The 27,338-nt window shown below is 31.3% G+C and overlaps 1 protein-coding gene and 2 non-coding genes across 7 annotated transcripts in view; all 3 read right to left on the reverse strand.

The window, feature by feature from the left end:
- EPHA5 (EPH receptor A5) overlaps positions 1-27,338 on the reverse strand; it is a 454,937-nt gene that overhangs the window by 77,457 nt on the left and 350,142 nt on the right. For 3 of the 5 annotated variants that reach the window (XM_031942342.1, XM_031942340.1, XM_031942338.1), the window contains 2 exons: positions 20,749-20,908; positions 6,105-6,210 (listed from right to left, as the gene is read on the reverse strand). In XM_031942342.1, the coding sequence (XP_031798202.1) occupies positions 6,105-6,210; positions 20,749-20,908 (266 nt within the window). The remainder of the gene's footprint in view (positions 1-6,104; positions 6,211-20,748; positions 20,909-27,338) is intronic. The other 2 variants (XM_031942341.1, XM_031942339.1) reach the window with 1 other exon arrangement.
- Positions 15,597-15,752, reverse strand: LOC111721362. The gene has a single exon (XR_002770599.1). It is a non-coding gene; the product is annotated as a U1 spliceosomal RNA (small nuclear RNA).
- Positions 17,663-17,819, reverse strand: LOC111721363. Its single transcript, XR_002770600.1, has one exon. It is a non-coding gene; the product is annotated as a U1 spliceosomal RNA (small nuclear RNA).

A 27,338-nucleotide genomic window follows, 5' to 3' on the forward strand; every position in this document is an offset into this window, starting at 1 on the left:
CTTTATTAGATATTAAAAGTCAGTTGGTCAGCAAGCAGATTATTCTGCTAATTTTCAAGCTGTATTTCATGATTTTTTAATATAAGTATAAGAAACGCACTGAAAGAAAAGTACATAATGACCAGTATCATAAAACTAGTCAAAAAAAAAAAAAAAGATGGAATTTGGGTGTTTTTTAAGTAGTTATTTTATCAAAGTATAATAACTGTAATCTTTTTGAAGCTACAAGAAATTCATGTTGTATGTAAATGATCATTTCAAAAGACATCCAGGGATATTAATTTACTGCTAAGCAAAGTTAAGGAGAAAGTACAACTGACTTTCAATGAACAATTGCTACAAATTATAATCTATTTTGAATATAATATCTAAAGACCAATAAATCTTTTATTTTGAATTTTAAGCTATACAATACTCATCTGCATTATATTGGTCAATTGCTATCACACTTCAAACTTTCTGTATCATGGTATAAACTTAACCAAATTATTTACTCATTCTAGGTTACAATTTCACTGAATTTGGAAGCAAAAGTCCTGGTCTCATCTCTGCCTTTTAGTTGGCTTTGTAATTTCCCTTAATTGGGCATCAGTTTCATTATTTGAAATCTAACTGGTATTTCCAGCCAAATAAGGAGCATTTTGCATAATGATGGAGAAAATGCTGGCATAACCATACTGTGTTAGGATAAAATGTAGGATATTGCCTAGATGAGCAATGAGGTTACTTTTTAATTGTAAGATCCTATGATTCATTTTCAAATCATTCATAAAAAGACATTTAAAACCTATAGCAGCAACTAATCAAAGACTATAAACCTACTTATAAATTACAAACATTACAGCTATGATTGTTTCAATATTTGCAGGTATCTTTCTCTGTCTCTGTGTCTCTTTCTCTGTGTCTCTGCCTGTCTGTATGTGTCTGTCTGTTTGTCTCTTTCTCTCTCTTGTCTATAATAATAAATAATAACAATAATAATAATAATAGTCAGTGATGTTTCTGATCTAATTTTCTAGAGGCTAAGCTTCATTAATTTAAAATGTGTTCCCTTTTTAGAGAAGCCATGATCTGGACACATAGACATAAATAAAGGGCTGGGGTTTTGTTGCTAGTTAGTTAGTCTATATATTGACTTTGGTTAGGGCAAAGGTATGTGGGAATTCAGTGAGTATAGAGATTAATTTGTTTCTCTGTGTTTTTTTGCCTCTTTTTTTTTTTTTTTTTTTTTTTTTTGCTGCTTAAGATACAGGTTTCTGGGGCTATTTCCTCAAATATTTCACACAATCCTTTGAGTTTATAAGTTCACCAATTTTGAGAGTTTCTGCATGAATTTTCAAATGTCCAAAGAGCCAAGAGCTGCAAAAAACCATGAATAAATGAATAAAGTGAGGCAAAGGAAAATGAGGGAGAAACATCAGATAAAAATTCTGAATGGAGAAATATATTAGATTTTAAAATTAAGAAGCTCTATTCTGTGGTTATTGAAAAAAATAATACAGAGAAATCACCATGGGGGAAAAATCTTTCTCCATTAGCAAGAAGAAGATAGGCTATCATTTTAATTTCTAATTTTTGTAATCTATGGCTTTCAGTATCAATGACTTCTGTGCCATGGGATTTGTACAAAAGCAGTGAAGGCCATGTTTCCTGACCATGTATTTATAGAGAGAAAACACTAAATATTGTGACTAAGTAGAGGAAGATGCAGGGTTATTGCCCAAAGATTACACTCTTATTTTGCAAATGCCCCCTTAGAGTTCTGAACCATGCATTAAAACATGAATAAAAAAATGAAAGCTTCATGTCACATTATTGCTGATAAAAGTATGAGCCCTTGATCTTTTCTTACTGAAGGTACATGGTGTCATAAACAATGAAGTCTAAGCATCAGCACTGAGTGTTACTGTTTGGGGCATAAGTATATTGTGAGAATAATTCGGAATGAGCTATTTGTATGAATTGTACCTATGAAGAAACAGACTTTATTTCTCCCCAGGTATTTGTATTTACAGAAGCTTATATTATTTTATAAGATGTTATTCTCATGTAAAGGAAAATATATTTAAAGAAGTAAAAAAAAAATAGAAAAAAGAAAGAAGCATACAGTACCAGTTATTTAGCTATGGACCAGGATTCAGAATGGACCATGTTTGCCATATTTATCTCTGATCCTATAATGTAGAAACACCATGTACACATATGTGCACACACATGTAGGTAGACACATATTTCCTTATTAAACATCATATAGTATTATGCTTTTTAGCAGTTCATAACAGTGCTAGGAATGAAAACTATCTGGTTCTTTTTTTTTTCCTAGGTAACAGAAAATGCCCTTATTTATTTTTACCTAGTAATGCTTCCTTATTAACCATAAAAGACAGGTAAACCTTTATCTTATATAAGTTAAAGTTTAATAATATATAAGATATATAAGATAATTTAATAATATAATATATAATATATATAAGATAATTTAATAATATAAGATATAAGATATATAAGATAATTAAAAAAATCTAAAATCCTAGCACCAGGACAAATACAAGGGTAGTTAGGTGACATAGTTGATAAAATGCTTGACCTGGAATCATGAAAACTCATCTTCCTGAGTTCAAGTACAATCTCAAATATTTACTAGCTCTGTGATTTTGGGCAAGTCATTTAACCATATTTGTCTCTATTTCCTCATCTATAAAATGAGCTGGTGGAGGGAATGGCAAAACATCCAGTAGCTTTGCAAAAAAAAAAGTCCCACTTGAGGACACAAGGAGTTGCACACCACTGATCAACAACAAAGACAAAGAGATAGAGAGAGAGATAGAGAGATAGACAGATAAATAGCTCTGCAATAGGTAAATTTTTTTTCTCAACTTTTTTTTCTAGTTCTAATTAGGGCAATTATTATTTCATGTGACATTTCTTACTCTTTTCTCCCCGGGAAAATGGTAACATTAAGTTATTTAATTTGACCCTGTGGCAACTCACATAGTATGTTATCCTGCAAATAACGCTGGGTTCTCTAATGCCTTTTAAAAATTTATCTGACATATTTCATGTCCTTTTAGAGTCTTGCTAGGTAACAGGTACCACTTCAATAAGCTAAGGTATACTTTTAATAGATAACAATATTTGAAGGTGTTTATCCCTATATGAATTTCAATAATAACCATTCACATTTATATCATAACATTGGGATTTCAGAGTATTTTCCTCACAGATTCCCCATGAGGCTGAGGTAAGCAATATAAGTATTATCCCTATATTATGTCTGAACAAACTGAAGTTCAGAGAGATTTAGGAATTTGCTCAATAGCACATCTCTATCAAGAAGAAGCACACCTGAATCACAAACTGAGATTCCAAGTCCTGTAGTCTTTTCCATAAATCTTGTTATTTCAAGACTGAACCCAGATCCATGAATAAAGTAAGACATTTGTATAAGAAGAGAAGCAGGCATTAAAAACTAAATTTATATTGGAATACAATCATTTGAGGAAAGAGAGCAGGAGAGACAGAGAGAAAGCATTGATAATAATCCCACTTGAAGCCCAGTTGGAGGGAAAGATGATAGTTTTCTTCCTAGAATTCTGGCCATTGCACCAATAGGACCTCAAGAAGGAATGCTTGACAAAAGGGCAACAGTTTCATGATAGGAACCTGAAGCTGTCAGCCAGTGGCAAAAGGTATTTGTAACACATAAATCTGAGATCCCAGTGGTAAGGCACCAGCAAAGTCACAAAGTCACAACAAAGAGAAAATGTCGTCAAAACAGTCTTTTTCCTCAATGCTTTGAAGGGAAGTAAAGAAATCATTTTAATCAAAGAACAAACATGAAACTGAAATTCTTAACTGAAATTGAAGAGTTTTAGCAGAGAGAGAACCATGTCCTTCAATGATCACAAAAGAGGGCTAAAGGTTCAAAGCAAGTTTTTGAAAGAAAAAAATTTAAGCTAAAATTTCAGAATAATTAGAATTATGTATGTAAAGAGTTTTCTTTACCAATTGGGAGTGAGAATTTCTTTTTATTCTGTATTTTAAAAAAATCTCTGTTCCCAATTGGTTCTATTTTTTTTCTACCCTCAAGAGTGTTTCTACTATATTTCCCCTTGCTCTGGATGAAATTATTTCCAAATATTATATATACATATATTTGGTTAATGATTTGCAAAGACTTTACTAGGCAACAGAAAGAAAAGTTGGTACTGTGATTAGGTATTATTTGTTGTTAGAATCAATAGTGACTCCTTTTGGGGAGGTATATAGAAACATATTATCTTGCTTCCTTAATTTAACCAATTCAGTCATGATGTAAGGCATCTTCCTCCCAATTTTTTTTCCTGATTTGAATGAGTTTGAAAAATTCAGTACTCTTCATAAAAATATCAATATTTAGAGGGGTTTTTCTCCTACACAATTAAAAGGAATAGTTTGTAGCTGATGAAGCTAAAGGAAAAGGATTTTTCTTATTTAATGCACACAAAACAAATATTTCCCCATAGTAAGAAAGGCAATTTATGTTATATTTTATGACTACTTTTGTTAAAACCAATTGCTTTCTAATAGCATGTGCTTGGGGAGGAAAGAAAAAAAAAAGAAATGGAATAACGCATATATTTCTGAAAAACAAATGAATGAACATTCTTAAGCTTAAATACAAAGTACATTTTGTGAATTGACTAGGAATAAAATATGCTTCTTCCCAAAGCAATTTGAATATGCAGTAATTAATCTATGCTGCCTATAAGATTCGGTATATTGAAAATGTCAAATTCCATATATTTATGTCTTTCATTGAGGCCAAACAGTCAGAAGCAAATGAGTAGCACAGTAAAAATTCATGTTTATATCAATCCTCTAATAGGAGTTTTTTGGGGGCCTAACAATTTTTCACAAATTTAAATTTTTCGATAAAGAGACTTTCATTAATCTTTTCTAAATGTTCTCTTCTCAAAGTTTTTGCAAATGGATATCTTATACCATGGATGGTCATTAATAGGGATATAAAATTACTACATCTGTTGGGGAAAGAGCACAATCAGATACATACATTGCATTATTGATCAAAACTTCCAAAAATTTTATTGCTCATCTTTTAAAATCCTTTCATTTTCTAGGTCAGGAAAGTGAAACTTAAGAGATGTTGTTTACCAAAGGTTATATGGTATTTGGGATTCAAATTCAAATCCTGTAACTACAATACCCTACCCAATTTACTAGTAAGAAATATTGTTTGCTAACCCTCTGAAGTACTTTAGTTGAAGTTAAAAGTCATTTGATTATAAATTATGGATGTATTTTATATATTATGGTATTAAATATCATCCTTCATGTTGTCCTGTCATTTGCAATAACAAATACATACCAGAAGCATCTAGTGGAGGGTATAATTTAAAAAAAAAAAACACCTTCAATAGCCATAAATATGAAATCAGGCTCACATAAAATCACTGCACCTCAATGATGATAGTGATAAGTTGAAATCATTTGTGAGCTGAGGTAAATTTAGTCATGAAAACCATCTGCTATCCAGCTGTTCTTTATTTTGTCAATCATCTTCAAGAAATAGTCTGCTTGTTATGTTAGAATGATTGTTTATCTATCCTGTTCCTTTTAAGATATCAATAGCAGTCTTGAACAGCCCCCAGCACAATAGAATACCCCATCCCCATGAACTGATCACTCCAGCACACTTACAAAAAAAAGTATCTTAATCTTTTCTCTTTATTAGTGGAAATCACATATGGTTACTTTAAACACATTAAGGCTAAAAGGACAACCTGATCTAGGTACATACTTTCTAGATATAGAACATTTGGGAATTAGCAGTTTGTGGGAACTGAAAAATTGGTGTGTATAACCAAAGACCTAGAATATATCTATATCTATATAAATAGATATAGGTATAGATATAGATATAGATATCTATAGCTATATATACATATATAGCTATAGATATATATCTATATGATGAAGTCAGCCATTTTTATACCATTTGTGTGATTTGTGCCAGGATATGTTTATTAGGGGGAAAAAAGTAGATCAGATCAATGTTAAAAAAGATGATCTGCAAAGATTAGTATCATAGCTTTCTCACTTACCTTCCACTGAGGAGGAAACCAATAACCACCGCCAGCAAAATGACTCCCACAGTAACAGATACAGCAATTATAGGAATTTGGCTTTGATCACTAGAGGCTGCAACTGCTGAAAGAGATAGAGTGAATGAAGATTATAATTAAAATGGTAGTTAATATCACAATGAACATTGGTTAAAGAGTTGAATAATAGCAGTATAATGGATGTTTAGAGGATTTTAAGGCATTTTTCAAAAACTCAAAACAATCCTGTTATATTACATACATTTTGGCATACATTTTCTATATGAGGAAACTGAGATCTGTACTTTTTAATAATTTTTAGCAAAATAGATGAGTTATAAAATTTTTATTTCTCTCTAGCACTTCTCAAATATAAAGTTTTAAAATAATTGAAAATGGTTATCCTTTGGAAAATTTTTTTTTCTTGCAAATGAAATTAAGATAAATCTGCAAAGCATCACTAAGCACAACTGTGATATATTACATATATTACCTTTATCATGCTCACATGTGTAATCATTATTTGCTATTTACCAAAAATCTCATCTAATTTATTTACTTTAAAATTAAAACTAGTTTAGGTATAAAGTCATAAGAAAGTGTGGGGCCTATATATATCTATACACATATTTTATAATTTATATTGGGATTATTAATTAAGTAAATTTGAAATTTTTATATGCAAATATCATCAAAGGTGAAAGTCTCCATAAACAAGAAAACAAAAAAATCAGTATGATTAGTGTCCTAATCCAAAATTCTATGGGTAATTATTTTGATAATAAAGAATAAGAAAAAAAATTATGAAATCCAGGCCAGATATAATGTGAGAATGTACATCTCTCCCCCCAAATAAAACTATAAACATGCCTACCGCTAAGTACATATATGAACATATACATATATGCATATGTACATATGCAAGGAAAACTGTAGAAAGCATTATTTACCTAAGATACACTTACAACATAGTTCTGGAGGATCAATCAAGACATATTCAATTTAGATTACAGTAACCTGAGCAGGCAAGGCACTATCACCTGAAAGGTGTGGGGTTGGGAAACATTTCTTTCACAAGATGGAATATAAGCTAGATTTTGAAGGAAACATGAGAAAGTAAAAGTTAGAGATGAAGAATTAAAATATTTCAGGTATATGGGAACTGCCAACACAAGGGCATAGTGAGAGAATATTGAGTGCTGCTTTTGAGCAACTGGACCAGTAAGGTAGCTACAACATGCTTGGAAGGAAACAGAATATATAAAGGCAGGGAAAGGTATCATAACTTTATGAAGAGTTTTACCAAATGGAGAAACTTGAGAACAATCTTCCATGTGAGGATGGAGATAGAAGTGAACAGGGAGTTGGAACCTAAAATAAGTTAAGAGACTACAACTATACCTCAGTAAGTTTCAATAATTAAGCTCTTTACAAATTACATCGCAAATTTGCAAAAAAAAAAAAAAGTAATGGATATTTGATATTGGAAATCATGAAGAATGAATGAAGTTCCTTAAGACTAGAAGAAAAAAGAATTGTTGTAATTGTAAAAAATGATCAATATTAATTTTCCAAATGATGGGTTGCTGATATTGATGATGATATCCAATAACATTCTAAGGCACATTATTTAGGATATTTGAGCACTTAAAATAAGATGGATTTATTCAAGATGAGTTTAAATGACTTGTTCAGAATGGATACATGTCTACTGTGTGTCAGAAACAAAGATTTGGATCTAGGCCTTTTGTTTTTAATGCTAGCTCACTATTTATTACATCATGGGATTTTAAAGAGATGATAAAACAAATGAAACCAAAATAAAATATTCTATGGAGAGAAATGTTTGAATTACAGGGAGTGTTATATCTTGAAAAATAATATTTAAAGTTGATACAACCTCTCACTTCATGTATCAGAAAAGCTTCATTGTGAAACTTATATTTGACTTATTTTCCTTGGCTCTTCATAGGAGATCCTCCAATGGTTTCATAGCAGCATTTGGAAATTATAGAAAGCAAATTTAAATTCCATGTAATGATAAATAATCTTAATAATTATAGTTATTCAAAACTGGAAAATATATATATATATATATATATATATATATATATATATATAGAGAGAGAGAGAGAGAGAGAGAGAGAGAGAGAGAGAGAGAGAGATACTTATGGGTGATGTAAAGGAATTTGCTGTTCAGTGACAATGTGTTAACAGAGTACTTTTGATATTTATTCCAAATTTAAAATTCTGTGATTTGGTCATTTTGTGAATTTGATATATTTAAAGTGGCTGATCATAGGCTCATACGCAGTAAAGAATTAAACACCAGGTAACTTGCTCTAAAATACACTATGCATTCCATTTTACTCAACATTTAACTTACTTGCTAAACATCTGGTCCCCATATTATATTCTAAGATAGCTGTGAACAATTTTTTGATATATACAATAACCTTAGAGAATATGTCAAATAGTATTTTTTATAGAAAATGCATTCAAAATAGAAAGAAAAACAAGTAGCTTTATTTTTGCTTATACATATTAAAAGTAATAATCTATTACTAAGAATCTGTCCTTTAAAATAGCACATTGTATAAATTTAAGTTTTATGAATAGTTATTTAGTTTAGGTGTCATTCATTCATTATATTTTTTTAAAAGCATCCTTAATGTGGAATATGAAGCGGTAAATACTAGGGATGTAAGTATTTCAATAACATACTATTTCTATAATATTTTGTTATATGCTATTGGTTCCAGTGATTTGCACAGAGTAAAATTTTAAATAACTCTATTTTGGTATTTGAGAGGGAAAAAAAAACAGAGGTGTTAGGTGATCTATACTGTCAACTTATTCTATTTCAGTACTTATTTTTTTTTTGGGGGGGAAAACCACTCTTAACTCCAAAGCAATTCTTCCAAGGAATTACAGTCTAAATCACAGCATATGATATAGTCAAATTAAATCTCAGAGTAGAAGGAAAAGAATTCAAATTTTTGTAAAAGTCTGATTTAGTTTTCTAAAACTTATTAATAAAAAGATTGCTTTACAATGAATGCTTTTGAATGAAAACTGAATAATTTGCGCAAATCTATTTTTCCTATGTACCACCAAAGGTTCATATGTAGAATAAACATCTAATTAGAACAGCAGTATGTTCAAAAATATTTTTCAAATTTCAAATTTCATTTTGTTCGTACCATTGTTATAGACATTTAATACCACTTCATTCTAAAATATCTTTCTTTCATACAACAATACTGATTTATTTGAGTGCTGTTTCTTTTAGGAAAGATGTTAGCATGATCTTGTCCCTTTTATTCTATTGTGTGTCCCTAGCATCATCAATAATATCATCAATTATTTTAAGAAACTTGTGAACACACAATTTATTAATAACTTTTGCCCTTCTTATTTTGTCAAATCTTCACCAACAGATTACAATCTACCAAATGAAAGTGGAGCTGCATTTTTTGAACATTAATTTCTTGACTATTCACAGTACTATCTTTCATATATGTGTCTAAGTATCTAATGTAGAATATTGGAGTTGAGTAACTTAAGTAATTAAAATATATCAATTTTACTAATTTATCTTTTTGAAAAGATTTGAAATTTAAAAAATCATTTTCTATGATGAATACTGTCATTTCCTAAATCTCTGTGAATGCAAATAATGTTTTCAAAACCATGAGTAAATTGTACTTTTGAGACCCAAATTAATCTCCTCTATTTTTGTTCCCCTATCATATTTGTTTTTTCTGCTATTTATGTTGGTAATCAACATAGTTTGCTTTGAATTATTATTTATCTGACTTACCTGTTTGGGTTTCTTTTGCTTTGTTTTGTTAAATAATATGTGTAAAATAATTTGAAACCTTAAAAGATTATACAAACATGAGTTATTATTGTTGTTGTCATCATGTCCAAACTAAGTTCTAAATCCTAAAGATCAATTATTGAAGCTTTATGATGTTTTTCACATTTTTGAATGTTTCACTCAATACTTTGCACATTGACAACACCCAGAATGATTATTGAATGATTAGACTTATATACACATATATCTATATATATATAGTTGATAGTATAGATCACCTACCACCTCTGTTTCCCCCCCATACCAAAATAGAGTTATTCAAACCTTTACTCTATGCAAATCACTGAAACCAATAATATATAACAAACCACAACATAAAGAGCCATTATAAATATTCTAGAACATATAGATTATTTTCCTTTTTTTCTAGTTTTTGGAAATAGATCAAGTGATGATATTGCTGTCTCAAAGACTGTAGGTCATTTAATAATTATTTGAGCATTATTCTGGATTGCTCTCCAAAATGTTTGGATCATTTCACAATTCAAACAACGATGAATTAGGATTTCATTTTTTTTCCATGTCTCCAATATGTATTACTTTCACTTTCAATTATTTTAGTCAGTCTGGCAGGTAGAAAATGATATATCAAGGTTTTGTTCATAACAATTTCTCAAGAATTCCACTACCTCTTCCTGCTTCTTCTCTTTCTATTATCATTATTTTATTTCCCTAACTATGCCACCAACTTCTAGGCATTTTAACTTATTCATTCACTCATTTCAATGTGTTCTAATTCCATGTAAAATATTTTAAAATCTTTTATTTTAAAATTCTGTACCAAATCCTCTGTCTCCTTTTAGTTCTTCTCCCTTCCTTGAAAAGGTACAAGAATGTTGCTATGACTCATATATGTGAAGTCCTGTCAAACAAATTTCCATATTAGCCAGTTTATAAAAGAAAACATAGGCAAACTAAAACAATAAAAAGGAAGAAAATCGAAAGAAGTATAGTTCAATTTGTATTCAGGGTTTGTCAGTTTTCTCTCTGGAGATAGAAAGCATTTTTTAAAAATCATAGATCCTTTGGAATTGTCCTGATTAAAGTAGCTAAGTCTTTTATGATCAACCTTGCAATATGGCTTTTATTGTGTGCATTGTTCTCTTCATTCTGCTCACTTCGCTTTTTGTAGGTTCATATAAATCTTCCCATCTGCTCTTCATTTCTTACAGCAAAACAATATTGATCACACATATACCACAACTTGCTCAACCAACCTCTCTCCCCCATCAAATAAATAAATATGTATGTATGAATACAAATATCTACATGCATTTGCAGAGAGTATCTATCTATCTATCTGTAGAGGACTAAAACTCTGAAAAGGTGTACTTGAATCTGAGACAGCAGAGTACTTAAGGCTAATTACCTACTCAATGTGAGATAATGGTTCTCTCTATATATATTTAGATGAGATGGTAATGTGATGATTCTCCTCATGATTGGTGCTGGCTGAATGTGTGGTGGTGAGATAAACATAGGCAATGATTTAAGGGCTGAGGGATAGAGGTCAGAGTCCTTCTGCCGCAGGAGGAGCAGGAGAGAGAGACTTCAGGCTCTGGACTCCAGAGTCTACGATTCATCTTTGCCAATCCATATGGCAGATTGTCTGCCTCCTTCACTTCTCCTCATAAAGACCAAGGTCTTTCACTGATCCTGAGGCCCTCCAGAGAGCTCGCACAGACATTAGCTCAATGTGGTTCTAATACATTCTACAAGAAGAACCAGAGCTGTTCATGAGAAGGATCCTTCCAGAACTAAGGAAGAAGAGCCCCGGAAAAACCTTTTCAGTCGAGCTAATGAAATGGGCCAACACATCAAAGGGCTGAGCCAGGAGACTGATGAGAGACTTAAATGCCTGTTTTGACTGCAATTCTCTTCTCTGTTTGAAAGTTTGCCTCCATGATATTTCACAAGATCAACACTGGTTACAACCATCCAGAAGTGATAGTGCTACTTGCATTCCTCAGTGTGTGGACCATGCTGTGGGAAATAAATAACAGCAAAAAAAAAAAAAAAATAGGAAATTGTTAATGGTCAATTCTCGGAGAGCCTCCACAGTTGTGGATCATAACATCTGTAGGAGGTGCAAGGCAGCCTTTGCCGACACAGTATTGTGGACTGAAATGAGATAAATTGGAGGCAGAGGGAAAAGAAGAGAGGTCAGACAATGAAATGGCCTCTCAGAGAGGTCAGAGAATAGCAATTGCCTCTCAGTCTCCTTGTATCATCCTCTCACAAGAGGAGATTCATTTTGGGTTGGATCTCCAGAAGCCATTGTCAGGTGGCTCCTGTGTATTCCAACAGCTCTCCCATGTATTCCAACATCTATCTATTTAATTACAAATAAGTTCTTTTTCCTTTGAATATTTTTTGATGCAGATTCTGTGGTGATATTGTTTGGTCAAAGGGTATGTGCTGTTTTATACCCCTTTAGGCTCAGTTCCAAAATGTTCTGCAGAAAAATTACACTGCTTTACAACTCCAAAAACAATGCCTTAATGTCCCAGCTTTGTCACACTCCATCCAGCAGTTTTAATTTCCTTTTCTGTCATTTTATCCAGCTTGATAGATGTGAAGTAGTATCTCAGTGTTATCTTAATTTGCATTTCTTATATCAGTATTTTAAAGAGTAATTTATTTGACTTTTGATAGTTATGATTTCTTCTCCTAAAAACTACCTGTTCATATCCTTGACTATTTATTTCTATTTGTTCCCTTGAAATTTTTAAAACGTTAACCATTTCTTCCAAATGAATTTTGCTATTTTTCTACCTTTATAAAATAATTCTTGTGTGGTTTGACTGATTTGGTGCTGAATACATACATTTAGGTAAAATTATCATTTTGTATGAAATTGCCTCAGCTTATCATGAATAATTAATATTTCTCTAATTATTTAGATCTGCTACATTTTCATTAAAAATGTTTTGTAATTGTATTCATGCCTAGCTTTACCTTAATTTCCCAAATTTTTCATATCATTTCCCAAATATTTCATATTGTTTGCTGTCATTTTAAATCTCTCTCTCTCTCTCTCTCTCTCTCTCTCTCTCTTTTCTCTCTCTCTCTCTCTCTCTCTCTCTCTCTCTCTCTCTCTCTCTCTCTTTTCTCTCTCTCTGTTTTGTTGGTAGTAAATTGAAATGCAAATAATTTATGTGCTATATATGACTTCTTAAAGTTGTTAATTGTCTCAACAATTTGTTTTTTTTTTCCTTTTTTAATTCATTCTCTAGAGTTCTTTAAATATAACATTATATCATTACCATTCTTTCTACATTTCCTGTTTTAATTCCTTCAACTTACATTTTTACGGTCTTATTGCTATATCTACCATTTCTAATATAATATTTCATAATAATTGTAATGATGGACATGATTACTTCATTCATTGTGTTATTAGGAAGATTTCAAATTTATTCTCATTTGAGATAATCATTGCTCTTCATTTTAGACAGATATTGCTTGTCATTATAAGAATGATTCCATTGATTCCAATACTCTGCTTTTTACTAAAAGAGCCATTATTTTTTATCAATGAATTTTTCTGTATCATTGATATAATGGTATCATTTAATCATTATTGTTATTAATAAGGTCAATTGTGTTGATAGCTTTCCAAATATTGAACTAGCCTTGTATTCTTGTTATAAATCCTACTCATCGTAATGTATGATCCCCTTCCCCTTCTATTTTTCAGTTAGGTAATAAAAATTTCTATAAACAATTGAGCATGAATATATATTTTTCCCTTTTTGAATCAATTTGTATGTGTATTAGGCTCAAACATTGCTTGCCCCTACAATATATTCTTCTTTACTGTAATAGCTATTCCTTTGTGTCTCTTTTAAGTAAAATAATTTCCAAAATTTTCCTTCTTTCACTACTCTCCTTCTTTCTCATTTATTATTTTTTACATCATCCTAACTTCCACACTCTCTTTCTGTATAGAATTCCTCTAACTTCCACAATAATAAAGTTCTTAGAAGATAGACATTAGCACCTTTCCATATAGAAAGATACACAATTTAAACTTATTGAGACATTTATGATTTATCTTTCTGAATTACCTGCCTTTTTTGATTCTTGCATTTGAAAATCAAATTTTCTATTCTGTTCTAGTCTTTTAATCAAGAATGCTTAAAAGTGTTCACTAAATATAATTTCCTCCCCACAAAGCAATTATATTCAGTTTTTAAGGGTATTTATTCTTGGTAGTAATCCCAGTTCATTTGTCTTCTAGATTATCATATTCTAAGCCCACTACTTCTTTCATGGGATAGTGTCTAAATCTTGTGTAATTCTGAGTGTGGATCTTTGGTATTCAAATGATTTGTCTCGTTTCTAAAAATAATTATTGTTTGACCTCTAAATTTAGGATGTAATATCCCTGGGAGATATCATTTTGATATGTCTTTCAGGTAGTGATTGGTAGATTTAAAAAAATAATTTAACTTTTGCTTTTATTATATTGGAAAATTTTTTCTTGATAATTTCATGAAATATAATGTCTAGCTCTTTCTTTCATGTCACTTAGATAATCCATTAATTCATCAATTATCTCTCTTGAAACTCTTTTCCAAGTCAGTTTTTTTTTCAATAAGTTTTTTCTTATCCTTTTTCTTCTTTTGCCTGTTTTATTGTGTTTTGATGTATCTTGGTGTCATTAGCTTTCACTTGTGCAATTTTAGTTTTGGAGGAATTATTTTCATCATTGAGTTTTTGTATTTTTTCCAATTATGTTTGTAAGGTGTTTTTTAAAATAGTTTTTTTGTTCCTCTTTTACCAAGATATAGTCTTTTCCATGTCTTTATCTAATTTTTCCGGTACCATTCTTATTTGCTTTTAAAAATCATGTTATTAGCTCTTCTAGTAATTATTTTTGGGTCTGTGTCTAATTCAAAATTTTTATTTGAAACTTTGCTTATGACTTAATTTTTTTTTTTAGTCTGTATCTTGATCTTCCCTCTCACCATAGTAGCCTTTCATGTTCAAGATTTTGCTCATTCCCCCTTCCCCCTTATTTCTTTACTTTAAACTTTATGTTAAAGTTAGGTTCTGTTCATGATTTGGGGTTGGGAGTGTTTTGCTTCAGCCTTTTTTTCCACAATGCCCTTTGTCAGAGCTAATTTTTGGCCTTTAGACATATTTGTTCTTACCAATGGTCTTTTCTCGATTGGTCCGCACTCAGATACATGTTCAGGAAGGGAATCTGATCCTTTAGGATTGCAACTGGTACTGTTCAAGGCACCATTTTCATTGGGACCAGAAGTGATGTTATCTTTGAGGCCCCTTGATCCTTTGGAGTAAGAAATTACACTGTTCTTCTTAGATAGTCTTGTGGTTTAACATGTCCTTGAATTCTGAACTAGATATGGGTGTAGACAATGAAGCTGCTAAACAGCAGCTAGTTCTATATCTATTATTAACACCTTTCTATATCTATTACTAACACCTGAGGGCAGTTGTAAAAGCCTCTTACCATCTTTGGTTTAAATGTTCCTAACGTTGCTAATGCTTCTATCAGCAGCACTTAGTCCCAAGCAAGGGTAGTAGACAAATGAAGATGAATAAAAATAAATTTTTTTTTGGTACAAAATACCACTCCCATGGGAGTGGTACAAATACCACTCCCATACATTATGCTATTGAGTTTTGCATTTTGGGGAAATCTCAGAGGTCAGCCCATCCAGAGTTCAATGGATAAGTCTTGGCCTGGAGAAACTGGTTTTGTTATCATGGAATCATCCCTGCCAGGTAAGCATGTCTTTATAATTTTACAGAAGTAATTGAAGACTTTAGTAATGAAATGTTTTGCCCAAATTTTCCTAGGTCAGAACATAACTAATACACATATATATTCAAAGAGTTCAATGACAAACTTCTAATCTGGATTTATCCTGACCAATAAGGAAAGTTGGAGCACTGAAATATAAATTACCAATGCATAATATAGTTTATCAAAGATTAGTTTGGTATAGTATGATTTTAGCAGAACTGATTAGAAAACAAGTAGGTAAACAAAAAAATCAAGAAAAGAATATGGGGAGTTGGGAGATAGAAAATAATATCTTGTTGTGTCCAGAATACTTCTTCTGATACAAAGCCTAAACTCATGAGGACTTTTAGAACAAAAAAGGTTTTTTAATTGTTGAGGCAGGAAACAAGTAACTTATGTTAATAAGATCTGGCCCAAACTCCTTTCCCATGTTACAGATGTCTCTTTTTAACTGCCCAAGTTATCTTGGGCTGAAAAAAGTATCTTTCGGACATTTGCTATCTCTGCCCCTCCAGAATTCTATTGATCTATTATTTTAAAGTTTTTTGGAGGAGAAAGTTGGAAGAATTCAGTTGATTTATTCTTTATTTTGCCATCTTGCCCCACCCCACATCTTAGATGTTTGATTTAACACAGAAGAATGGAAAATACTGGATCTTCAATCTATCCATCCATCCATTCATTAAATATTTAATGCCCCTGTGTAAGGAACTATATTGGGCACTGAGGGATTCACAAAGATCAATGTGAATAATTCTTTCCCTTAAGGAGAATACAATCTTAGTTGAAGATTGAATGAATGAAATGAGAAAGTTTTCTGTAATGAATAAAATACTGATAAATTGGAATTACTTTCTTATATGAAGTAATTTTATTTCTACTTATAAATGATAATGACTACTATAATAAAACACATTAAATAGAAAATGCTTCTTACATTAACATTTGAATCATTACACTTTTATGGCATTACTATCTCAACTTCTCACATACTTCCACATAATTTTCTAACCTATTATTTATATTAAAATCTTTAAATGGGAAAATATATTTTAAAGATAGATTTATGTATCTTTAGACCATATAATCTGACTTTAGGAAATTTAAATATATAAGTAGTCCTAAGGAATATTTTTCAGACAATCATCAGATTATGATAGTATGAAACAATCAATTAATGAGTATTTTTATGTACAAAGCACAAGTCATTAAGTTAAATTTTTGGTGGCCTACAGAAAAAATTCTTTCCATATTTTAAAAGTACCAAAAATGTCATTTCAAATAAAAGAAAGATAATAAATAAGTCATATCCAATACAATGCAAGAGAAATGTAAGGATGCATGTGATTAATTGCCAAAATGTCATTATGCTAAAGCAAAGCAAGTAATAAAATCTCAACTTGTCTTAATCACATTATTTATTAGAAGATGGAAGAACAGAAAAAGGGCACTTCTAATCTGGATTTATCCTGACCAATAAGGAAAGTTGGAGCACTGAAATATAAATTACCAATGCATAATATAGTTTATCAAAGATTAGTTTGGTATAGTATGATTTTAGCAGAACTGATTAGAAAACAAGTAGGTAAACAAAAAAATCAAGAAAAGAATATGGGGAGTTGGGAGATAGAAAATAATATGATATTGGATGGTAAAAAAGAGGTCCCCCTCTTATTTTTTATTCTTTTTTCTCTACTAAAGAGAACTGTCTTCAAGCTGGGAAGTATAACAGTTATACTTTCCAGAAATATAAAGACAAAAAAGTAAGAGGGAAGAAAAAAACTTAAGATGATGAAATATATGAGAAGTAAAGAACATAAATGTATAAGAAAACAGGAGTTAGAGCTTATACTTGCAGATTTTGGAATTCATCAAGTATGACCTTATATATGTTTTTATAGGGGGAACACAAATACCACTCCCATACATTATGCTATTGAGTTTTGCATTTTGGGGAAATCTCAGAGGTCAGCCCATCCAGAGTTCAATGGATAAGTCTTGGCCTGGAGAAACTGGTTTTGTTATCATGGAATCATCCCTGCCAGGTAAGCATGTCTTTATAATTTTACAGAAGTAATTGAAGACTTTAGTAATGAAATGTTTTGCCCAAATTTTCCTAGGTCAGAACATAACTAATACACATATATATTCAAAGAGTTCATTCACCCATATCTATATATTCTTTGGATATTTATGAAATATCAGGCAACCCTTATCAAAATATTATTTCCTACTTAGAAAAAAAGGGGGGGAAAGAATCCGAATCTTATTAGACTGGTAATTTCCCTGATAAAGGGATCTTCTATGTAACAAATTCTTTCTACCAATATAGGCTATAACTTTCTGTTAGTCTTAGGGAGATTTCCAAAACATTGACATATTATGTGACTTGTCCAGAAATTCTAAATTAGCATATGTTTTAAAGGTCAAACTTGAGTTAAGTCTTGCTGGTTCTGAGACCAGCCTTCCATCCATTCAACATTCTGCCTCTTGGTGTAAAGCATGCCTTCTTTTCATTAAGTTGTTAACTTCAAAGTGATCCTATTTTTCTACATCCGGTATTAGTGACAAAAACTAGAGATAAACTGGTTCCTTTTCTGCCCAAGAATAAAACTTAGCACAATGAATGATCATTTTAGTGAGTTATGATAAATGTTAAGGACTATAATTGAATAATATAAAAGGAAATAAGAGAAAAGGCAGATAGTTTAAACTATCCTGTAAAAAGAGTGAATTTTATAAAATACAATATTTTATTTACATAAATCTGTTTTTAAATTCCAGAGTTTGAAATTCACCTGGCCAAAATCATTCCCAATTTTATATATGGAGGTTTTTTTTTTATTCTAATGAGCTTAAGTATTAAAGTAATTGCTACCTTGATTTGATCTCTAATGGTAATGACCTCGCATTTTTCTTTACATTTTTATCTCTGTTTGGAGCTTAATTATAAAGATCAAAGATGAAATTCTTTCCCAACTGCTACCAAAGACCATGAAACTGTTGAAGATACAATAACTTTTATAATTATTAGGCCTATTTAGAATTGTGACTTTTTCAAATGTTCTGTTGCTTTTGTTGTTGTTTCATTGTAGCCATGTGTGATTCTTCACAACTCCAAGTGGAGTTATTTTATCAGAGATAATGGAATAACTTGTCATTTTCTTCTCCAGCTTTACAGAGGAGGAAACTGAGGCAAGTAGGGTTTGCCTACTGTCACAGAGCCAGTAAGTGTCTGAGTATGATTTAAACTCATGAAGATAACATTTCCTGATTCCAAATCTAGTGTTCTATTGACTGACTGCACAGCTTCACTGCCTTTAGTATTCTTTATGTATTTAGAAGGATTGCAAACAGATTTCTACAAGGAGATGAGAAAATAGCCCTTAGTTCTCCCTTTGATTTCAGTGAATGATTATTTCTTAAATTCTGACAATATGGCTTACTTTTTCATGTACAGTCAAAAAGAATAAGTTAACAGTATTGAAGTTTGAAAAGATGCATTTCCAAAAAAGAGAATAGCTACTTGTAGCTCCCATGGGCCCCTAGAGAGTTATCATAGGTTTTGTTTTATTAAAAATCACAAATCCTTTTTAAACATTAACAGTTGAGCATCAATTGATTTAGTTCTAAATAAAATCATCTAATGAAATATCATAGTAATAAATAAAAATAGTAATTCATTTCTCTATAACACTTAAACTTGTCCATCTACCAACCAATATTTTCATCATTTAATAGTGTATATACTGGGGGATACATGCATCAGAAGTCCTTGTGGCAAGGGTACATATGATGAACTAAGTTAGACATATTTGACAGTAATTTTCAGTCTATAAAATTATAGCTTGTAAACCTATAAAATTAAATATTAAAAATATTTTAATAGTAAAAGAACCTTTTTGTAATTTCAATCTGAATATATTGCTATATATGCATGTATATACATATATATATACAAAATCACCTTGAAAAATATGATTATTTTTACCATGAAACAACTCTTTTTTGCTTGTTTTAAATGGAGGATATACAGCTTCCTGTACCTTTTTTTCCTCTGTAAAATGTAAAGGGAATGGGAAAAAAATGGTCCCTTCCAGATTTCACATTCTTGAATCCCATGTGATATGCTTCAAAAACATTCAAAATAAACACACATATAATGTGTATGTGTGTACACATATGCATTATATATGTACATATAACATATTCATATACATTTATACATACATATCTCACAAATTATAAATACAGCTACATTTGTATATAATTTTAAATATGGATATAGTTGCATTCATGTGAATTTATGCAAGAATACAAACATTAGAGACTCTTCCATCTTAAAAGTTCAGTTATTATCATTTTTCTTATCACTTCTTCCTAAACTATTTGTTTTTGATAAACATTTTAAGAAAAATGTGTTTTTAATGCTGTTGAATAAAAGAAATATTGCAGCAAAATTTTCAAAAAGTTACTGATCTGGGCTCTGTTGTGAAAAGATTGATGGTATTAGAGATTTATTTTAAATCAGAGTGGTTCCTAAGAGAATAATTTTCCCTCCTACCCTGACAAACAATAAGTCTCTACATGGAATCCTCTCATAAAGACTTCTAGGGTAGGGTTGGAATAGATGAAAAATACAGTAAAACAACCAGTAACATAAGTGGCAACAATTCAATAAAAGTGTGGCAGGAATAAATAGAAGTTCTTTAAAACCAAAGTCTACACATTTCCAAAGCTTAAGGATTTCCTGATGTTTCATCTCCCACTAGACTAAATGAGATGAGGAAATAGGGACAGATGTGTTAACCCGCCAACGTAGAGTAATGGTGTGACTAATGTTTCTTAACTAAAGGGATCATGCCTCAGAGAGAGCGAATAAGAGTAAGACTGACAGAGTTCCCTGCAAGGATATTGATCCACTGACTCTTTTCTGGTAACTGTTGCAGAGACATGAGCTGACAGTAATTAAAATGACTTACACACTGGGATGGTTTCAAACTCAAATTTTCGACTGAAGACACCATAGCCTGCTGCTGTGCGCGCTCTGATTTGGAAGACATATACTGAAGCTGGTTTCAGACCATCTGCGGTAATTGCTGTCTCTTTAGATTTGATAATTGTGTAGCTGGTCTCTTGATCCTTGGACCGCACATACATCAACAAACAAAAATAAAGGTGAGCATTAGAGAAAACAGGATATATCGGATCAGTAATTAGTAAAGTACAATTAAGAAATTGATGTTTGGAGTCTCATTTAAGTTAGGTCTAATTTTTAAGAAAAATCAATAAACCTAAATACATTGTTTATGCAGGATGTATTCTCTTTCAATTAAACCGGACTTATCTGCTAAGTGCTGAGCATCCAAAAGCAAAAAGGGACTCTCTTTATTCTTGAGATACATAGAGGAGAAATAAAATATATGTGTTAAAGTGTATACAAAGTGTATATGGGTTACTAGGAAGAAAGGACACACGAATTAATTAAATGCCAATTATTGGCTTTTTATTAATATTCTCTCATTCAATAGTCACAACAATTTTATGAGATAAATACTATTATCATCCTCATTTTCAGATTGAGGAAAAAAATAGACAAAAATTAAGTGCTCAAGATCATAATGAGAATCTAAAGTTGGATTGAACCAGTGCTATTTCCTTCTTTATACCAACTAACTGCTTGAAATGGGGAAACCACTGAGGACATAGAAAATATAACTTGACCAGAATTTTTTGGGAAAAAAAAAGAATGATTCCAGGATGTAGATTAGAAAAGAAATTGCATTCCAGGAATTGGAACCAGCCTGTACAAAGGGACAGACAAGGGAAATAGAGTGACCACAAAGATTATGGAGTAAAGTGTATCTATCTACTATGTTTGCAAAGGTAATTTTGCAACTCTTCTGTAGTCATTTTGAAAAAGGATAAATTATATTATAAATAATGAATTTTTCCAAAAGAGTTGACAATTCTTACTAAATCATTGTGTTTCATGTATTTTTGATCATGCTTCTAGTGATAGATTAAAGTTGCAATAAAGTTGGGGTTAGACATAGGTGGAATCTAGCAGGAATATCATCTAGGCATTTTGGGGAGAAATACTTAGTTCATTTTAGTGATTTTCAAAGAATGACAAACACCTTTCAAGCCACTGTCTCTTTTATGTCCTCTGCAGTGTTTCCATTATGTGGGAAAAGCAGAGATGAAAGGAAACTACATTGTTAAATGAATGGTAAATGAATAGAATGATCATTAAATCACTTATCTTTATTTTTACTCTATTTAAAAATTTGCCAAAGTCATGCATGTTGACTATGAGTCAATCAGTCCAACCCTAACTGAATTCACCAAATGTTCATTAAATTCTTAATAAGATCGTGGCATTGTGTTATATGCTGGGGACACAAAAATGAAAATGATATAATACATTCAAACCTTAACATATTTTATATTATAGACTGCAAAAAACAAGATCCATTAAGGCAAGGATTTCTTCTGATCAAAGATTTCAAATTTTTTTCAGAACAATCTTCTACATATTTTCTTGCTGTTAAATTGCTCAGTTGGTCATGTCTGACTTTTATGACCTGTATGGTGTTTTATTTGCAAAGATGCCTGGAATAGTTGGCCAATTCCTATCCCTTGCATTAAGGCAAATAAAAATAGGTGTAAGTAATTTATCTAGAATAAATGACTTAATCAGTTAATGAGTATTTGAGGCCAGATTTGAACTCAGGTTTTTTTCTGACTCAAGACCCAAATTTCTACCCGTTGATCTATCTAGTTGACTTCTTGGTATGAGGAACTTCAAAGATTGCCTTTTCACATATGGTCACAATCTACATTACTAATTTTTTCCTCTTAAAATATGTTCTGAACCTCATGTTGGATTCTAAGTGTTTTATTGAATAGATTATGTTCCTGAATAATGTTTTAAAAACCCATTTAAGTCTAGTTAATGGTTAATGTTAGGGTAAGAATCAATTAGGCTTGATTTTTTTCCCCCCAACAGCTGACTTCTCTAAGAATTTGATTATCTACTGTAAATCTTAATTTTCAAAAATATTTCAGGGAAATACTTTTTAAAGATAGAAATGTGTAATGGATTTTTATAAAGAGCTAATGGAAAGAACATGTGAATATCTTTCTACTAAATGTAAGAACATTATGAAGAAGAATATCATAGTTTGCAGATTCCAATTTCTTATGGAGAATCAGTTATTGTAAGACATTCATTGAAGATACACATAATGAGTTTGTAGTATAGTAGATTTGGTCCTGCACTCTTGAAATTTGATGATTATTATCAGGAATTCAAAGATATATATATATATATATATATATATATATATATATATATATTCATAATTCATGTAGGTAATGCTGGCAACCTTGTTTTTCTCATTATTAATGGTGAAGCCATAATTCATAAAAGGAGTTTCCTATAGTTATACAGCTAATATCACAGCAATGGCATCAAATTTTTTTTTCTACTGACTACTACTCTGCCAAATGATTTTGCCCTTTATTTTGTCAAAATTTTATACTCTAAATGGACCAGGTATGTAAAAATGTAATTCTAATTAAAAACAACAAAAAACCTAAAATAGGTTTAATTTTGAAACTTTTATATTTATTTTAATTTTTTCCCTCATTCAATAACATCAAAACAGTTCTTTCATTGATTCAGACTTGAAGTGTATATATCTAATATGCTAAAAAAATTCTGAGATGTTTTTTTTTTTCCTTTCAAATGAATCTGCTATATGTTCTTTACTCTATTGATTGATTTGAAGCTGAATCAATGAACTCATAGAACTGAGTTTGAATCCTGGCTGAACCATTTAGTGTCAACAATCTTCAGCAAAGTCTCTGGTTCTCTAGCTTCTTACCTTTACATTAAGTTTAGATGACATCTGAGATCCTTTACAGCACTAGAAGTATCAATCTAGAAAATCACTGTAGCTGGCTACTTTTAAAAGATGCCTGATTTTAAAAAAATGAATAGAGGGATAATTATGGTTCTTAAGCCCAATCTGAGAAAACAGAAAATTATTGTGTTACAATCTCTGGTTCTGACCATATGGCCTTTGGTAAATGATTCAAGCCGGCTTCCTTGTTTTCTAGTTGTCAAGGAAGATGAAAGAGCTTGCTCATTGAGCTTCTAGGGAACTTGTTTTCACAATACTCAGTGCCAAACATGATGAAGAAGTTTAAGTCTCAGTAGGTAGAAACCAATTTTGACTGCTTTCTTCGCATTTCATTTTGTGCTGGCAGGTAGAAGGCCAGATTTGTCCCAGCAAATGTTATTGATGTTGATTGTTCTTAGAATACCCAAGTGGAAAACATCAATGGTACTTGTGAAGACACAAGGCTTGTTGGATTAATCCACTACTCTCCCATTTACTTTCTGCCAGAAGGAAATAGTTTGAAGGTACTTTTATTAGTGTTTCTTATTTACTGTCATTTGCTTTTGTAAAATAATATGACTACAACTATCATAAGCAATTCTGGCATACTTGCCTTATGATATTTTGAATCAAAATGCTGATAAGCTTAATATCTTTATCCCATAAGAGAGAAATCATTTTTGTAAAATGAAGTCAGTTTGTATGAGATTAACCCTATGAAATTGAATACACTCCTTTTTCCATAATAAGAAGGCAGGAGGCAAATAGAAAAACATCAGGACATTAGAAACTTACTTCTTGGAATTATGCCTTATATCATGTTCATTACACAGAGGGTCTGATTTATCTATTTATGTAATTTTGTGTTTCTCAGTGGTATCATACCTAGGGATCTGAAAGTTTCCCACTTCTGAAAAAAAAAATAAACCTTGTGTCATTATGAACTAGCTAAGGAATGTTACTTCACATAGTGACTAATGAAGTGTACTACAGTGATATGTTTTAGAAAACACACAAAAACACACACACACAAAATGCCTGTAGTGTGTTCAAAATGACTTCCTATTTGTTTCCTTGCTCCCTCACCCACAAATCTGTGAATAAATCCTCAAACATCTTTCCTACATTTAAAAATTTTAAAATGTATACCATCAATAACTCTACTTTGTCCTTCTTTGAACTCTTTAGCTAAGATGGTAAAACTGCTATTCCCCCACTCTACCACTCCTCAGTTGAGCAAATGAGTAATACTAGCCAGCTGCCCACATGCTGGGAAGGGAGGTCTTTGGGATGAGGAGCCAGCTGGCAAACAACAGCCCCAAAGACAGCTTCTCTATCCATGCCTGCCTTGAATTAACAGATGGCAATGGGCCCATTACTGTGTAGGAGTAGTGAGGACCCCATTGACCTCTATTAGTTCAGGGCAATAACAGGCAGAAATACCAGCTGGTGAATTCATACACCCTGGCCTGGATATCTCTTCTGCTTGTATTTGGATAGCAAGCATCCAGTGAAAGGGAATCACTACCCTGAAAGTTCCAAGTGAGCCTTGTAAGCTGAGTAATAACCACATCCTAACTGAGCATAAAGGTGGTAGGGTCATTTCACTGATATAGCAAACTTCCATATTAAACACTTCCTCCACTATTGTAGGCTGGCATCTTTCCTGTACTTTATTGGTCCTAGAGAGTTGCCTAGAGAACTGAAAAATTACATAGCTAGTCCAAAGAAACATAAACATTATATGTCAGGGATGGTCTTGAATACAGTTCCCTGCCCCCTGATTGTTCAGAACCAATCTATTATGTACACTGCTTCTCACTTATTAAAATTATATACAAATAACTCCACTTCATGGCACCACTTGGAGAAGATTTTTCCAGGTTATTTTACTCATCCATTCTCTCTTCCTCCTTCTCCTCCAAGCAAGCTGGAATAAAGGAAATCTATAATATCTACACTGCAGTTTGCCAATGTCATTCTTTCCTACTCTTTTGTTTACTTGCAAATTTCCCCAACCCACCAATTCTTTTTTTCCCTTAACCTGCAATATCATTAGAAGCATTCACAGAGCCCAATCTCCCTCTGTTGATATAGATGAACCTATATATATATATATACATATTAATCACCCACTATATACCATGAACTATACTATGTTCTAGATAAGCAATGTTATTGTAAGTTAAAGAGATTGCTAGAATAATGTAAAACTAAATGATTTGTCATAGTTACACATATAATATATGTTAGAGATATTGCAGGTCTTCTTGGACCTGGCCAAAACTTGCTTCACTATGACACATTGTAAAAATGTGTCACATTCACACATTCAAAAATTTCACTGAAATTTCACCTTCTTCAAGAAACTTTCCTTGATATTCATAATACCCCTTTAATCAGCAGTTATATTCTCTATTCAGAACCAGGTAACACTTTGTACCGAGTATATGAATAACAGCAAATACATTTACTTTTATTTCATATCCTCCTACCCAAGTATGTTACATGGAGTTACATGAAGGTCAAGACTATCTTTTATCTAAAGTTGTTATCTAAAGCAGCACAATAAATAACATGATATTTTCTAAATAATTTTTAAAAAATAAAACAAAAATATCTTTACAAAGCAAAAGGGGACACGTTATTTCCATTTTGTAGAAAATCTTAAGTCTGAGAGGTTTTTGACTAATATCATGGAGGAGTAAATGGTACATGCAGGCCTAGAAATATAATATGATTCCAAGTTCATTATTAAGAAAAAGCCTTTCTGCCAGGGAAATTCTTTTATTTAAAAAAAATAAACATCCTGGTAGAAACCAAAGAAAGTTCATTAAAAAGTACCAAGCTATAGTTTTGGTTCATTTTCAAGGTGAGGATTTTAAAAAATGTATTGAGTGCCATATTATATCTTACTCATTATAAGCTGTGTTGGATAAAGCAACAGTAGGTATTAGAAGATTTACTCAGTCAATCAAAATTTATTAAGTGATGTCTTGGCTCAGGTATTATGCTAAATGTTGGGTATATAAACAGGGAAAAGAAATCCCAACCTTATTCACTGAAAAGGACATAATTTTATGAAGAAAAACATAACATGGCTGTTTGTAGTACTTTGTATTGCCATTTAAAATTCTTCATTTGAATGAAATGAAAACAATAAGTTTGAAAAGAATATGTGTGTATACACACATTTACACATATTCTTTTATATGTTAATAAACATAAATATCTATTTATATATTTACTTTTGAATAATCACTTGAATGTATAAGCAAGTACAATTCATATGTATTAGATACTTTGAAAAGATGGAGAGCAGATATCTGGATCTAAAGTTCTTAAGTTTAAAAATAATTTTAGAGTACTTTCTTGGTTTAGAATTACACTGCTGATAGTAAAGGAAAACAACAAATTTTTATTTTAAAATGTTATCCTGAAATTAAGTGTCTTTTATTATTTTTTCTAAAAATTATTGCTTCTATCATTACAAGTCATAGTAGGAGTACATTGATTGTGGTATAGTTGAAAGTGTGCTATGTCCAGGAGCAGAGTACCTGAATTTATTTATCATGTCTGACAATTTCTAAATGTGTGATTGTGGGCAAATCATTTCAACTCCTCAAGTCTCACTTTTCTCATCTGTAAAATGGCAGAACTAG

The sequence above is a fragment of the Sarcophilus harrisii genome, chromosome 6, assembly GCF_902635505.1.
Source record: "Sarcophilus harrisii chromosome 6, mSarHar1.11, whole genome shotgun sequence".
In the NCBI taxonomy this organism is placed as follows: Eukaryota; Metazoa; Chordata; class Mammalia; order Dasyuromorphia; family Dasyuridae; genus Sarcophilus; species Sarcophilus harrisii.